This window comes from Staurois parvus, unplaced genomic scaffold (assembly GCF_062004578.1).
Source record: "Staurois parvus isolate SC_StPar_1 unplaced genomic scaffold, SC_StPar_1.0 ptg000031l, whole genome shotgun sequence".
NCBI classification, from domain to species: domain Eukaryota; kingdom Metazoa; phylum Chordata; class Amphibia; order Anura; family Ranidae; genus Staurois; species Staurois parvus.
In genome coordinates, this window is record NW_028317827.1 from 17,242,781 (window position 1) to 17,259,812 (window position 17,032).

At 38.5% G+C, this 17,032-nt stretch overlaps 1 protein-coding gene across 2 annotated transcripts in view; it reads right to left on the reverse strand.

Annotated features, from left to right (window-relative positions):
- Window positions 1-5,258: 5,258 nt before the first annotated feature.
- Window positions 5,259-17,032, reverse strand: part of LOC149470831 (bile salt export pump-like) — a 102,727-nt gene continuing 90,953 nt past the window's right edge. For both annotated transcript variants that reach the window (XM_089660381.1, XM_089660389.1), the window contains exons 25-27: window positions 14,964-15,170; window positions 11,527-11,673; window positions 5,259-8,110 (exon numbers count right to left, since the gene is read on the reverse strand). In XM_089660381.1, coding sequence (XP_089516507.1) covers window positions 7,910-8,110; window positions 11,527-11,673; window positions 14,964-15,170 — 555 coding nt within the window. In that variant the 3' untranslated portion in view covers window positions 5,259-7,909. The remainder of the gene's footprint in view (window positions 8,111-11,526; window positions 11,674-14,963; window positions 15,171-17,032) is intronic.

Here is a 17,032-nt window from a genome sequence, read left to right on the forward strand (position 1 = left end):
AAAGTGTTCGCATTTACCCAAGTACAAGCATGTATAAATAAAAAGCTCTATAGGGGGCGCTGTAAAACACAACCCATATTTAAAAGTAAAGTTCATATACGCAAATATAAAATATATAAAGCTCTATGTGCATTTAAATATACATAAAACTATTACAATAATACTAGTCACTATGATAGACTGAACTTTGAAAGTCTGCGAACCACAATATTGCTAGGTGTTATGTCTCCTTCACCATCAAGTGTCCGTGTATCACCCAGTGGTATAGTAGTACTAAATAAATAACTTACCAAATAGACATGACGGCTTTAATTAAAAAGGTCTGCTGCGCTTGTTAGTATATTATTGGGATAATGGCGCGCTTCTCCTGCGGTAAATACTCCAATCTTCTTATATTCTCCACAACAAACCACATTGGAACCCAGGAATAAAAATGACCTATGGAAATTATTTTAATATTTTTATGTATATTTATACACACATGCAGAATAATTTATAGTGCATATTTGAGTATATGAATTGTTTCATATGCACTTAGCACTTTAGCTTAGTTCTTGAAATCCTGTTTCCTTTCAAGAGCTGAAAAGTGGTGATTTGCAGGTAATTACTAATGCTTTTCGCAAATAACATTTATTTACTGTTTTATAATGACAACACTTTGTTGGTTTTTTTATATGTAACCTTTAGAGCCACAGAATCTTTTACTCATAAATAAATAATTAAATGCAAAATCTAGTAATATTGTTTTTTTTTGGGCATAAATGACAATCTCCCAACAAGCCACTTTTTATCCCTCAATTGAATCCATTATTAGGTATATTGTACTTACAAATTATAATATATTATTAGAGTTTATTATAAAATGTTCATTTGAGGAGCAAAGAGTTAAAGAAAAAAATGAACTGAGCTGTATGTGTGGGCCTTATCCTCTTTGTACTCTTTAGAACCTTCTGAGTCACTGAAATGAAATGAAACAAAATTGCATTCAGACTGCATTTAGAATTATAAAATGCATGCTTTCTCTGGGTTACCCTGTCAGAAATGGCTGGAGCCATGGTCTGATGTGACAACCAGGGAACTAGCATTTCCAGCAGGAGAGATCAACTATGACAACCCCAGGGACGGACTGACAACTCATGGGGCCCCCGGGCAATAGGGGATCATGGGGCCCCTGTATCCTTGCCCAAACTCAAAAAAGCCTAGGAAAAAGGTACCAGGGGCATCTCATGGGGCCCCCTACTGACCCCGGGCCCTCGGACAGTGCCCGAGTTTTCAAATGGTCAGTCCGCCCCTGGACAATCCACATGTATATCTCAGTACATATATTCTTTAAAGCAGCAGTCACTAAATGGTGGACCGCAGTCTGCGAACAGCCCCAGAAGCGCTGCCGCCCGAACCACCAGCCCGCAATGTCAGATTGTCTGCCCTCAAGGTAGGGTGTAGTCTTACAAGGGCACTCTGATGGGCACATTGAATGTGAAGGGGTACTCTGATGGGCACATTGAATATTAATGGGCACTCTGATGGACACGACATAGAATATGCCCATCAGAGTGCCTCTTAACATAAAATGTGCCCATTAGCATGCCCCTTTATTATTTTAGGGGCACTCTGATGGATACATTTTATGTTAAGGGTCACTCTGAAGGGCACTTTTAATGTTAAGGTGCACTCTGATGGGCACAGCATAGAATGTGCCCATCAGAATGCCCCTTAACATAAAATGTATCCATCAGAGTGCCCCTTAATATAAATGTACCCATTAGAGTGCCCTTTAACATAAAATGTGCCCATCAGCATGCCCCTTAATTTATGTTAAGGAGCAATCTGATAAGCACATTTTATGTTAAGGGGCACTCTGACGGGCCCATTTTATGTTAAGGAGGCACAAATGGGCACATACTGTGGAAAGGGGCACTCTGATGTGCAGATGTGATGGAAAGAGGCACTCTGATGGGGAATATGATGTAAAGGGACACTCTGATGGGGAAATATGATAGGGGTACTTTGAGTGTAAGAGGGCACTCTGACGGGAATACCTGATGTAAGCTGGCAATGTGATGGGGATACCTGATGTAAAAGGGCACTCTGATGGTGACACCTAATGTAAGGGGGCACACTGATGGGCACACCCTATTTAGACCTCGGCCAGAAGAAAATTTTAGTGGCCGTTTAATTCAATACTCCTGCTTTAAAGGATAACTACAGTTATACTGGCCATACACAGTTTGATTTTTTTTCTGAATTCTATTGGCCCTTTTGGCACCACCTGGCTCAACAAACTTTGATCTGAAAATCAAAGGAGCCAGGTGGAAATTCTCTGCCGAACAGTGACTACAATCAACCATATGCAGTCACAGTTTAGGTTTTCAGCATCGACTGGTCTTGACTGGTCTGGTCTTACCCTTAGATGCAAATGATTATGGAATATGCAACGGCTGTCAAAGGGTTCAAACAAGCTCATGTCTACAAAAGCAGTAAACTTGTTTCATTTTGAATCTGTGGCCTCTGTGCTCAATGCAGAAGTGATCAGGAGGTGGCAGAGTATGGAGCTGGCCGAGTATGGAGCTGGCCATACACCAGTACAATTTTGTTTGAAAATTCCATTTTTGGAATGCTAAATTCATTTTCTAATGGTTAATCAAATCAACATTGTTTTTTTGATGAACAAATTTGAAGGACCAGGATGGAAAACTTTTCTTGAATGAACAAAGATATATATCTACGATTTTTCAGAATTTCCATACAAATGTTTGAATTAAAATCTAACCCTATGGGTGGCTTAAAATGTTTGATACAACATTTCATATTCCTGATATGTGCCTATTGTAGCATGTACTTATGTTAAAAAGTATCCTGTTCTCTTTGCATTGTTTCCTTTGTGTGAAATACTCGCCAGTCCCCCTGCTTTCCTATTTCAAACTGACCATGCTAAGCATTAGCGTGTTCCATTTCAGCGTGTTCAGTTTTCTGGCTGTGCTAGGAAAGCTGCCTGCCTGTCCTCTAGCGGTCAGACTTGTTGCACAGCTCTTTACTGTGAAGATCAGTGTCCTGCTGTTTCTCTGCCTCTTACTAACATGACCCCTGCAGTCTGCACCCCCACCTCTCCAAGCCTCTTATGCAACTGAGAATAGATGTCATGTGATCACTTCTGAAAAAATGGGTATATATAATGTGTTTTTAAATATATAAATATATATATATTGTATATATATATATATATATATATATACATACAGTTGTGTTCAAAATAATAGCAGTCAGACATCACTAACCTGATCAATCACTGTTTTTGGTAGAAATTACATTTCTACATGGCAAATAATGTAGTAGAGTAATACAAATCCAACAGACCCAAGAGTCATGACATGCATGCTGCTGATTCTGTGTAATTGAATCACTAATTGAAAGGGCCGTGTTCAAAATAATAGCAGTGTGGAGTTCTATTAGTGAGGTCATTCATTCTTTGAAAAACAGGTGGCAATTATTGCCCTTATTTAAGGAAGGAAGGCAGCAAATGTTGTACATGCTGGTTACAGTGCATTTCTCTCTGAAATTCTGAGGAAAATGGGTCGTTCCAGACATTGTTCAGAAGAACAGCGTACCTTGACTAAAAAGTTGATTGGAGAGGGGAAAACATATAAAGAAGTGCAGAAAATGATAGGCTGCTCAGCTAAAATGATCGCAAATGCTTTAAAATGGCAACCAAAACCTGAAAGACGTGGAAGAAAGCGAAAAACTACCATTCGATTGGATAGAAGAATAGCCAAAATGGCAAGGACGCAGCCAACAATCAGCTCCAGGAAGATCAAAGAAGGTGTAAAGTTACCTGTGAGTACTGTTACAATTAGAAGACACCTATGTGAAGCCAAGCTATCTGCAAGAAGCCCCCGCAAAGTCCCACTGTTGAAAAAAAGACATGTGCTGAAGAGGTTACAATTTGCCAAAGAGCACATTGACTGGCCTAAAGAGAAATGGCGCAACATTTTGTGGACTGATGAAAGTAAGATTGTTCTTTTTCGGTCTAGTGGCCGGAGACAGTTTGTCAGACGACCCCCAAACACTGAATTCAAGCCACAGTACACTGTGAAGACAGTGAAGCATGGTTGTGCAAGCATCATGATATGGGGATGTTTCTCATACTACGGTGTTGGGCCTATTTATCGCATACCAGGGGTCATGGATCAGTTTGAATACATCAGAATACTTGAAGAGGTCATGCTGCCTTATGCTGAACAGGAAATGCCCTTGAAATGGGTGTTCCAACAAGACAACAACCCCAAACACACCAGTAAACGTTCAACATCTTGGTTCCAGATCAACAAGATTGACGTTATGGAGTGGCCAGCCCAATCCCCGGATCTTAATCCAATAGAAAACTTGTGGGGTGACATCAAAAATGCAGTTTCTGAGGCAAAACCAAGAAATAGAGAACTGTGGAATGTAGTCCAATCATCCTGGGCTGGAATACCTGTTCACAGGTGCCAGAAGTTGGTTGACTCCATGCAACACAGATGTACAGCAGTTCTGAGAAACAGTGCTTATACAACTAAATATTAATTAAGTGATTCAAAGGAAAGCAAAATCTTCAAACATTTTTCAGTTTATATAGTGAATGTTTGAGTTTGTAAAAAAGAATACAAACACTGCTATTTTTTGAACAGTCTAATATTCACTTTTCTTCAATTTGTTTAGAGGAACAACACATATTTGATATATTTTTCTTCATGTTTTGATTTGGAATAGAATGTGTAGTGTTCCCAATGCATTTGTGTGTATGGAAATAAAAGCTATTAGAAGGATTTTGAGCTTTATTCACTTTTTTCAACACACTGCTATTATTTTGAACACAACTGTACATACTGTACATATATACACACACACAGAAATGTTTTGCCTTTCATTTCTAATTTAAATCAAATGGGTTATTTTACAATATTTAAGAATATCACTATTTCAGTCTGCTGATAAAACTTTACTCTGTTCACTTTCCTTCATAACTTCTTCTTTCACTTGCAAGATGATGGTGCGTAGGTTGAATGTTGTAAGCTACCCACAATTTTTGTAAAAGTTATAAAAGGCCCTATTATTATTGTGTCATTGACAGTACTGCTGTTTCCTGAGCCAAGTTGTTGGGTAACATAACTAGAAATAGCTTCCTTCAAACTCAGTAGAGATGTGTTGCATTGACAGCTTTCCGGTGGAGTTCATTCTGTACATTACTCGCCACAAAAATGTCAAGAAATGACACGAAAATATTTATAAATAAAAAACACTTTATTGTGTATTATACATTACATTTTTAGTGCTAGTAAAAAAAAATTAAAACTCTAAATGAAAAACATAAAGTGCTCCGAGTGTTAAGAATACAAAAAGTTGTGTACAGGTATTTTCTAAAGAAATTATTAGGGAGTGTATAAAAAATTGCAGACCTATTCATCCTGTGAAACATGTACAATGGTTCTGTAATGCCATTTTCTCTCCAGTTCAAGAGTTCTTAATTCATATAGAATACTGAGAATCAGGAAATTATTACAAAATGGCCACTAGATGAAGCCATTGATCACAGGAAATAAATATTTATCTGCCATGATCGTTAGTTCCATTTACTGGTCGTACATTTAAATAAACATAAACCATAAATTAGTTTAAAAGTAGTTAAAATATACACTTGTTAATGCATTAGGTACAGTAACCACTTCATGTCTAATAGCAAATCTCACCCTAATGACCAGAGACCTTTACAGATTTTGACAATATATCTGTTTAACAACTGCTGTTGTGTCTTGGGATGGATGTTTTTTTTCTCTGGATCTTCCACATTTTAACTAGAGATCAGAAGATAATGGCCAAGGAGTCTACTTTTGAATTAAGCACAGATGTCCTTAAATGTAAAAGTGTATTTTAACCCAAAAGCAAAAATGTCATATATTGAAGCTTACCCCACCTTAAATTAGTTGTCTCTATTGATTTTCTGATTTAGGCTTTTTTCCTGTATTTTCACCTTGTGATCCAGCCAAATAAGTCTTATTTTTCAACATCCTTTAATAGACCAAGCTGTCCAGTCAAAGTCCCTCCCTCCTACCACCTCACGTATTGACAATGCTTAGGCCTGGACATATTGAGTTGTGGGTCATGGAGGTGTGTGTAAAGTTGTCCCCATACCTGTAAGTACTAGGTTCCTCAATGGATGAAAGAAGAAAATATACACTATATTGCAAAAAGTATTGGGATGCCTGCCTTTACATGCACATGAACTTTAATGGCATCCCAGTCTTAGTCTGTAGGGTTCAGTACTGATTTGGCCCACCCTTTGTATCTATAACAGCTTCAACTCTTCAGGGAAGGCTGTCCACAAGGTTTAGGAGGGTGTCTATGGGAATGTTTGACCATTCTTCCAGAAGAGCATTTGTGAGGTCAGGCACTGATGTCGGTCAAGAAGGCCTGGCTCACAGTCTCTGCTCTAATTCATCCCAAAGGTTTTCTATTGGGTGGAGGTCAGGACTGTTCCTCCAACCTTAACTCACTCATCCATGTTTTAATGGACCTTGCTTTGTGCACTGGTGCGCAGTCATGTTGGAACAGGAAGTGGCCATCCCCAAGCTGTTCCCACAAAGTTGGGAGCATGAAATTGTCCAAAATGTCTTGGTATTCCGATGCCTTAAGAGTTCCCTTCACTGGAACGAAGTCCTTCAGATTGCACTTGGTGACGTATGGCTTAGATGCAGCTGCTCGGCCATGGAAACCCATTCCATGAAGCTTGCTACACACTGTTGTGATAAACAAAAAGCCACATGAAGTTTGGAGGTCTTTAGCTATTGACTCTGCAGACAGTTGGTGACTTCTGCGCACTGTGCGCTTCAGCATGTGCTGACCCCACTCTGTCATTTTACGTGGCCTACCACTTCGTGGCTGAGTTGCTGTTGTTCCCAGTTGCTTTCACTTTGTTATAATCCCACTAACAGTTGACCGTGGAATATTTAGTAGCAAGGAAATTTCAAGGATGGACTTATTGCACAGGTGGCAACCTATCACAGTACCACATTTGAATTCACTGAGCTACTGAGAGCGACCCATTCCTTCACAAATGTTTGTAGCAGCAGTCTGTATGCCTAGGGGCTTGATTTTATACACCTGTGGCCATGGAGGTGATTGGAACACCTAAATCCAATGATTTGGAGGGCTGTCCCAATACTTTTGGCAATATAGTTTAGCAATGTGGGAGTATTGGCATTTTAAAAGCAGGCACTCATATTGGGCTACTTTCACACTGATCCACAGCAAAAACACAGCATAAGTGTTTTTGCACACTTTCTGAGTGTTTCTAAAGGATACATGACTTAAAAACTGCACCAAAAACGATTCTCAGAGGCATTTTTGAGGTGCTTGTCAGACATTTTTGAGGCATTTTCCATTGATCTTAATATGAATAGGCATTTTTGGGGCGTTTTTGTTTTGTCACCAAACATGCCCCAAAGATGCATCATGCAGGAGTTTTTATACAAGCGCAACGCCTCAGTGTGAACACATACATAGATATATATTCATATACATAGGGAAGCATTTTCTTGATCTTTTCAGGAGCTTTTTTTTAACGCAGAAACTCTTCAAAAACTCCTCAGTGTGAAAGTAGCCTTAGGGTAGTTGTTGTTCAGACTAAGTTAAATCTTCAAGGCTATATAGACTTTATCATGTCATCTGGTAATCTACTAATTACATTTATTTTTGCTAGTGTCCACTATATTGAATATCAAGATGAATACAGGACTAAGGACCATTGTATCAAAACTGGTCATGGAGAGCTGTGGAAGGAGATACATATCACATTTATTTAAGTGATCTCAGGATATACATAGTTGGACATAAAGCTGATATAACACAGAGGGTTTGCACATAAACACGCCTATGTCTAACTTATGGGTGCTCCAGTAGTTACTAGTTTATAATAGGCACCTTTCCGAGACATTAGCGCTTCATGATTCCCCTTTTCTATAATGGCGCCTTGGGACATTACCGCTATGATGTCACTGTTTTGAATAGTGGTCAAGCGGTGAGCAATGGCAATGCAAGTCCGGCCTTGCCTAGCTTCATCAAGTGCTTCCTGCACAGTCTAAAGGAAAAAAAAACATGTTATAAATGTGTTCAATTCATGGCAAAAATATCAAATAAATTTCTATTTTTAAATAACATTTACTGGATTGCAACATAATTTCTTTAAGATCCAACCGAAACATATTTTCTGGATATTTCTTATGCACAAAAGGCTCTTTGTTATCTGATAAGAAAAGTAAAACTATAGAATAGTCTGGTAAACTACAGGTTTAGTTAAAATAATCAGGATTCCAAAAACACACACCATCTTTCTTTAACAAGCCACCACTATACTATATAATAGTATAATATATAATACGTGTTACGTAGGAGAGTTATGTATAGTATAAGTCCTTATACCAAAATTAAAAATATTTGACAGTAGTATCACTTTTCTGTACAGCCTATTGCTCTATACTATCTAGCACTGAAGGAAAGGAATAGTTTTCATTATTTATTAATGAATATTTATATAATCAAATTATAGTTTTGCCTTCTGTTGTAATAATCTACTGAAACCTCTATATAACTGATCCATGAATATTTTTAAAATCTTTTTTACAAAATCCATTTGATAAAAATTGTGTATTATGGGTAATATAGATATAAATATAAAAATCACAATGTTATCTATGCTATTTTGTATTCACAAAAAATAAACTTTGAATGTATTTAAAAAATATGTTACATTTCATATTCCTGATCTGTGTATATTTTTCCATGCAGTTGTGTTAAAAAGTATCCTGCTCCCTTTGTATTTCTCCCTTCGTGTGAAATATCTGGTGATCCTTCCAGCCCCCTTGCTTTCTTATTTCAAACTGACCACACTAGACATGAGAGCACATCCATCCCAGTGTGGTCAGTTTTCTGGCTGTGCTGGGAGAACAGCCTGCCTGGAAACCAATAGCCAAGACTTGTGCTGACACACCTCCCTTGTACAGCCGTTTGCTAGGAAGATCAGTGTATGGCTGCTTCTTCACCCACACCTCCTCAACACCCCTTATGCAGTTGAGAATAGAGATTATGTGATCACATATTAATCTAGAGTGGGTGACTGGGGACAAAGAGAAGGCAAATTTATTAAATACCTTCTTCAGCTCTGTGTATACAAAGGAGCATGGGGGAGCTCTTGTCCATAATGGACATGGTATTGACACAGCTCCAGATGATCCACATTGGCTCACAATTGTTATGATCCAAAAATATTTAGACAGAATAAAGGTGAATAAAGCACCTGGACCAGATGGTATACACCCATGGGTCCTTAAAGAATTGAGCTCTGTCATTTCAAAGCCATTTTTTCTAATTTTTAGGGACTCTTTAATGACTGGCATAGTACCACTGGATTGGCGTAAGGCCAATGTGGTGCCTATATTTAAAAAGGGGTCAAAATCTTTAGTTAGTTTAACTTCTATAGTTGGGAAGATACTGGAGAGTTTAATAAAAGACCACATAGATGAGTTCTTGCTGGAAGAAAAATATTTTAAGCAACAGACAGCATGGATGCATGAAAGACAGAAGTTGTCAAACAAACAGTTGAGCAAAACCTTGGACAGAGGGGTGGCGGTGGACGAGGTATACTTGGATTTTGAAAAAAGTGTTTGACACAGTTCCCCACACATGGCTAATGTGTAAGGTAAAGTCTACAGGCTTGGAAAAATCTGTATGTAAATGGATAGAAAACTGGCTAAAAGATCGTATTCAGAGAGTAGTGGTTAATTATTAATACTCTGAATGGTCTAGGGTCATCAGTGGTGTACCCCAAGGTTCAGTGTTGGGACCTTTAATTTTTAATATATTTATAAACGATATAAGGTTTGGGATTAAAAATACCATTTCAGTCTTTGCAGATGACACCAAGCTGTGCAGAGGAATAACGTCCTTACAGGATGTCTTCAGCTTACAAGCCAACCTCAATGCACTGTTTAATTGGGCAACTATGTGGCAAATGAGATTTAATGTTGATAAATGTAAGGTTCTGCACTTGGGGGCTAAGAATATGCATGCATCATACATATTAGGGGGGGCACACCTGGGGGGGTCAATGGTGGAGAAGGATCTGGGAGTTCTGGTAGATCACAAGCTTAATAACTGGCATGCAATGTCAAGCTGCGGTTTTTAAAGAGAGGAAAATCTTCTCTTGCATTAAAAGAGATATAGACTCCAGAGAGAGATATATCATATTACCCCTGTACAAATCATTAGTAAGACCTCATCTGGAATATGCAGTTTAGTTTTGGGCACCAATTCACAAAAAGAACATTGGGGAACTGAAGAAAGTACAGAGAAGGGCAACTAAACTGGTAAAAGGTATGGAGGAGCTCAGCTATGAGGAAAGATTAGAGGAACTGAATTTATTTTCTCTTGAGAAGAGGAGATTAAAGGGGGGATATGATCAACATGTATAAACTACATCAGTGGTTCATATAGTTAACTCGGTGTAGAGTTAATTACCTTGAAGATATCACAAAGGGGGCACTCTTTACGTCTGGAGGAAAATAAATTTAATCTCCAAAGATGAAAAGGTTTCTTTGCAGTAAGAGCTGTGAAAATGTGGAATAGACTCCCTCAAGAGTTGTTCTGGCCAGCTCAATGGATTGCTTTAAAAAAAGCCTGGATTCTTTCTTGGATACACAGAATATAACTAGATACTAACATTTATAGGTAAAGTTGATCCAGGGAATATCTGATTGCCTCTCAGGGGATCAGGAAGGAACTTTTTTCCCTGCAAGAGCAAATTGGATCGAGCTTTGCTGTGTTTTTTTCCTTCCTCTGGATCAACTGTGGTTATAGGATTATAACTTTTTTTGTTTATGGTTCAACTTGTCTTTTTTCAGCCAGACTAACTATGTAACTATATATATATATATATATATATATATATATATATATATATATATATACACACATATACACACACACACACACAAAAAAAGGTTTTGCCTTTTATGTCTATTTTAAATTGAATACGTTTTTCTACAGGATAAGGGTTCACATATGCTTTAATAAACAGCTGACATCTCCTTGAAGTATCCTACTAAGTAGGATATAGTCCATGGATGGACAGTACAGCTGTTAGTCTACCAGTGGGAGCATCCTGACTTGAGAACAGAGTAAGCAGAAGGATGACCTGGTTAGAAAGCGTTGTAAGTGTAGCAATACTCTTTCATTGTCCAATAAGCAAGCTGGGGGAGGCAAGTTGGTGGAAAGTTGTATTAATAACAGTAGAGACTGGAAAAACAGAATTACAATAGCACACTAAACATTGAGTATGTTGGTTATTTAGACACATTATATGAAGTGTGATGTAAATTGAAACATGAAGTCTTATTTTTATATGAAAGAAACACAATAATACATTAACCATTTATAAATCCTACCAGACGTAAATCCTCTCACTGTAATTTTTATTTGACTATATTGTAGGTTACAAACCTTTTCACTTTCTGTGTCTAAGGCTGATGTAGCTTCATCCAGCAATAATATTTTAGGATCCCTGACAATTGCCCTGGCAATTGCAATACGCTGCTTCTGCCCACGAGAGAGCTGGGATCCCTGGATTCCCACATTAGTTTCATATTTCTAAGATTTAAAGACAATAGTTAGTTAGGTAAAATTCTTAACACTAAGGTGGAACATGACCAGCAATAAAATTCTGAAAGGAACAGTCATGTCTAAATAAAGGGCTAGAGCAGTGTTTCTCAATCGGGGTTCCACGGAACTCTAGGTTTCCGCGAGAGGTCCCCAGGGGTTCCGCCACAAATCAACATTGTGGTGGATGTATACTGCCCAATGTTGTTTGCAGTAGTGTTCTTAATGCGCGTTGACAGTCAGTACTGTCAGCGCGTATTGATACCCGATGCCTACTCCTTAGTTCCGGCTCCTCTGAACTCAGAGGGAGGCGACGAGAGTACTGCACAGAGTGGGAGCTGAATGGGGAGGTTTCAGATTCTAAGGGAGCGCTGATCACGAGACGATGGGAGGGAGCACAAAGTGCGAGCCCTTGACTGGAACACTAGGTGAGATCTCTTGATGACTCTGTGTAGCAGTGCCAACAGAGTGCAGGGAAGGGGGTGCAGAGGGACGGAGCACTGTGTGTAGGGCAGCAGTCAATACAGACTGGAGGTTGAGCAGAGAGAAGGAGTACATGGCTGGATCAGGAGGTGACATCCAGTGTTTGGCAGCAGTGATGCAGACTGCAGAGAGGAGGGGCGCACAGATGGAAGAGACTGAATATAGCAGGAGGTGATATCATATTGCTCTATTGTATGCCATAACTGTACATAAAGCTATTATGACCTCACCTCCTGCTACATTAAGCTGATGCGGTGCGGAATTCGCAGCAGTATCTGTGCAAATTCCGCACCGCATCAGAATCGCACCCCGTTCTTACGAATGGCTGCGGGTGTGTATGTTAACTTAACAACACCCTGAAAACGGTTCACAAAATGCACTGGGATGTGCAGAATCAGATTGCATGGGTGTGAATACCCGTGTGATCCGATTCTAGTGTGGACCAAAAATCACATTTCAGCCATACCAAATGTATGGTTCAAATCGCACAGCACAGAATTCGCACAGAATGCGGTGCAGTTCCTGTGCGAATCACATGCGATATGTGAACCCAGGCTCAGTCTCATCCAGTTATGTGCCCCTGCAGTCTTCATTCAGCACTGCCATACAATGGATGTCACTCCCTGCTACATTATTCCATGCGTTCCCACTCTGTGCTTCCCCCCTCCACAGTCTGCAATCATTGGTGCCAAACACAAGATGTCACCTCCTGATCAAGCCACGTGGTCCCACTCTCTGCACTCCATTCATTGCCACCCTCTGAGTTCACAGGAACCACAACTACAAATGAGACATCCAGTATCAATGCGCACTTTCAGTGCATGTTAAAAACAACATTGGGTGGATATACATGATTTACTTTTTTTTCAGAATCAACATTTTGTATACTACAAAATACTCCCACAAATGTAGGCCACTGATTGCAAACAAGATTTGTTATTTTGCAAACACAAAAAAGTATTTTTTCTAACAAATTCATTCAAGACCATGTTGCAAAAATGAATACACCCCAATTAAAGTCTTAGGAGCAAAGCTAAATTTTAAACAACAAAATCCTTAATAACAAGAATTCAACTACGGTTGATTCTAATTATTCATTAAGCAGGTGTCCAGCAGACAGTTGATTATAAAAGGGCGTAACTTAACAAAGAAAACCCCTTCCCATTTCATTCTGTCAGCAATGGCACCCCATGGAAGGGAAATGTCACAAGGCCTGAGAAAGAAAATTTCTTTACACAAGAAAGGTGAAGGCTACTAGAAGATCAGCAAAGCTTTACTGATCAGTCAGAATACTGTAGCAAAAGTGATACAAAACTTTAACAAAGAAGGAAATGCAACCATCTCATAGAGCCGTCCAAGCCGTCCATGAAAGTTAACACCTCGACAGAAGCATCTTCTGATAAGAAGGGTTGAAGAAAATCACCATGCAAGTTCACTGCAGTTAGCTAAAGAAGTAGAAAGCCAAACTAGGGTGATTGCTTCCCGTGACACAATATGGCATACACTGCAGAGGAATGGCATGCATGGGTGTCGTCCACGAAGGAAGTCTCTCTTAAAGCCCATGCACAAAACAGCCCACCTAGGATTTGTCAGGGCACATGCTGAAAAAGAAGACTACTGGGTCTCTGTGCTCTGGAGCGATGAGACCAAGATAAATGTTTTTGGAACTGATGGCTTGAAAACTGTATGGCATCGAAAAGGTGAAGTGTGTAAAGAAAAATGCACGGTGCCTACAGTGAAACATGGTGGTGGCAGTGTCCTTTTGTGGGGCTGCATGAGTGCTGCTGGTGATGGGGAGCTGCATTTCATTGAAGGTATCATGAATTCACAGATGTACAGCTCTGTATTGAAAGAGAAGATTCTACCATCACTCCGTGCCCTTGGCCATCATGCACTTTTCCAACATGACAATGATCCAAAACACACATCTAAGGCCACTGTTGCATTTCTGAAGAGGAACAGGGTGAAAGTGATTCAGTGGCCAAGTACTGTATGTTTCCTGATCTGAACCCAATCAAACACCTATGGGGAATTCTGAAGATACAAGTTGAGCAACAATTTCCATCCAGCATCCAGGCTCTAAAAGAGGTCGTTCTTGAAGAATGGGAAAAGAGAAATGTTGCAATATGTCACCAACTTGTTCATTCCATGCCTAGGAGACTTGGTGCTGTCCTTATAAATCATGGAGGTCATACCAAATACTAGATGTAGTAGTTTTTGTTGTGGGGTATATTCATTTTTGCATCAACTAATCTGAGTAAAGGTTTTGTAATATAATTTATATTTAATATTACTTTCATGTAATGAGATAAAAAACTCAGTTTTGTCAGAATTTTGGAAATTGTTCTTGTGTTCATTGAGACATTGATTATAATTTTACTTTTCAAAAGGGGTGTACTGATTTATGCTGAGCACTGTATGTAGGAGGATTTGTTTTATCCCTGTGTATCATCTGAGGACAGTCACTTAACTGGTTATATGTGAGGGTTTTCAGGAGTGTAAAGTCTTTATTCAAACCATGCTTCACTTGTAGACACAATGGGATATATTTTATACCCGACTATGTAGATTGTTTTGGCATAACCTTCCAGGGCGTGCCAAGTATAGAATAACAGGGTGCTCTGCAACAATCTGATCAGTGCTTGGCCAAAGTGTGGTTGGATTGTGTCTGTACAACCTACCATCCTCTAAAGTCTATAAATAAGTTTAGAAAGCTGGTAAAGAAGGTATTCCTTTAATGTTTACACAACCCCTTTAAGGTTTGTGTTATCCATTTGATTTATATTAGGCACACTTACATCTGGTAGTGACAGGACAAAGTCATGTAATTGGGCCTTCTTGGCAGCTGCAATCACCTCCTCCAGTGAGATCTCTCGAGAGTTGTCACCGTACTTGATGTTGTCTGCAATGCTGCCTTCAAACAGCACTGGCTCCTGAGACACAATGCCAATTTTACTTCTTAAAAATGAGATGCTTACTTTTGAAGTATCATGGCCATCCACAAGCTGAAAATATCAATGAATAGATCAATACAAAGACATTGTAGGGTCATCATACTTATACAGCATATCTGTTTCTTGACCAGTCCAGCAATCTTCGAGTATTCACTTTATTACAGGCTCTTATTGCAGAGATATCATGTGACTCAGTGCAGAGATCTGCAAAGGAAGTTAGTGCTGGAAGAATGCAAAATCTTTAAACTTTTATTAAAGTTCGTTAAATGATAAGGATTATTTTAAAGGTGAAGAATTTTGTTAGTAACTTATTTAATTCAGTATAATTTTTGGCCACATAAGTGTCCTTACTGGTTTTCAATTAATCCCCTCTATATACACACACATACACAGTATATACTGTATATATATATATATATATATATATATATATTGTAAAGCGCTGAGCAAACGGTAGGCGCTATGCTATATAAATCCTGTATAATTTTATATATATATACACCGGTAGATATATATATATATGTAAATATATGTGTTACAATAAACTGTAATCTCTAAGAGAAAACCGATGCCTCTCACAATAGCCACCAATCAGTGCGGTACCATGGCACACTTTGTTGCAATTTTTTAGCCCACAGGAAACTGTCATCAAAGGGCCAATTGGTTGTGTTTGCCTCCCAGGTCACACATAGTGATAGTGAATTATTTATGTCTGAAACTGCGCGTACATATTTACCTAATCTACAGAGCATCATATATTTCATGAACCATGATTGCTTGGCTTCCTAGATTATGTAATTCACTACAAATCATAGAAATCCACATAGAGATATTCAGGAAAATTAGAAAATATATATTAATAAAATATCTAAAACCAAAACTTTTCTCAAACATCATGCATAATTGTAAAGGTAGATGTAGGACTGCAGGGTAAGTACGGCCACACAAAATCTCTTTCTTTTCTTTGCCAATTTGATGGTCAAGGTTTGACATTTGGCAGTGAGTGGGTGAAGGAAGTTGCAGAGAACAGGGAACTGATTGCACAGTCTAATTTAAACTGACTTTTTTTTGTAATTAAAGCAGAATTCCTGCTAAAAATAAAAATATGATTAAAATAAAAAAGTAATGGGGGGGATTTACAAAAACTAGAGCACTCAGAATCTGGTGCAGCTGTGCATGGTAGCCAATCTTCTAACTTTAGCTTGTTCAATTAAGCTTTAGGTCAGTTTAATTTTTGGGCACATAAGTGTCCTTACTGGTTTTCAATTAAAACCCTTACACTGATTCATTTTTAGTATATATATATATATCTACTGTCTATCTATCTATCTATCTATCTATCTATCTATCTGTACACACACATACACAGTATATATATATATATATATATATATATATATATATATATATATATATATATAATGTAAAAATATGTGTTACAATAAACTGTAATCTCTAAGAGACAACCGATGCCTCTCACAATAGCCACCAATCAGTGCGGTACCATGGCACACTTTGTTGCAATATTTTAGCCCACAGGAAACTGTCATCAAAGGGCCAATTGGTTGTGTTTGCCTCCCAGGTCAAAAGTTTCCAACCCTCCACTGAGCTTGGCAGAGGGGGCATCAACATGGATTACTGTTTACCTAATTATTAGTTGCAGTAGAAGCCATATACTCCACAAAATCAGCAATCATTTAGGTTTCATTTAGTATTTTTGACTTCAGTAAAGTAAATTTTGATTAGCTCTTCAGGTTTAGTGAGTAAGCCAGGTAGAATTGAAAATTTCAGTGGTTCAATGAACCTTAAAAGAGAACCTAAAATCCACATAAGTGTAATCCCCTACAGAGCAGCTTTATCAGTCACAGAGGTTACCATTGATAAGTGATAGGAAAGTAAATCCAGCTGTGTTT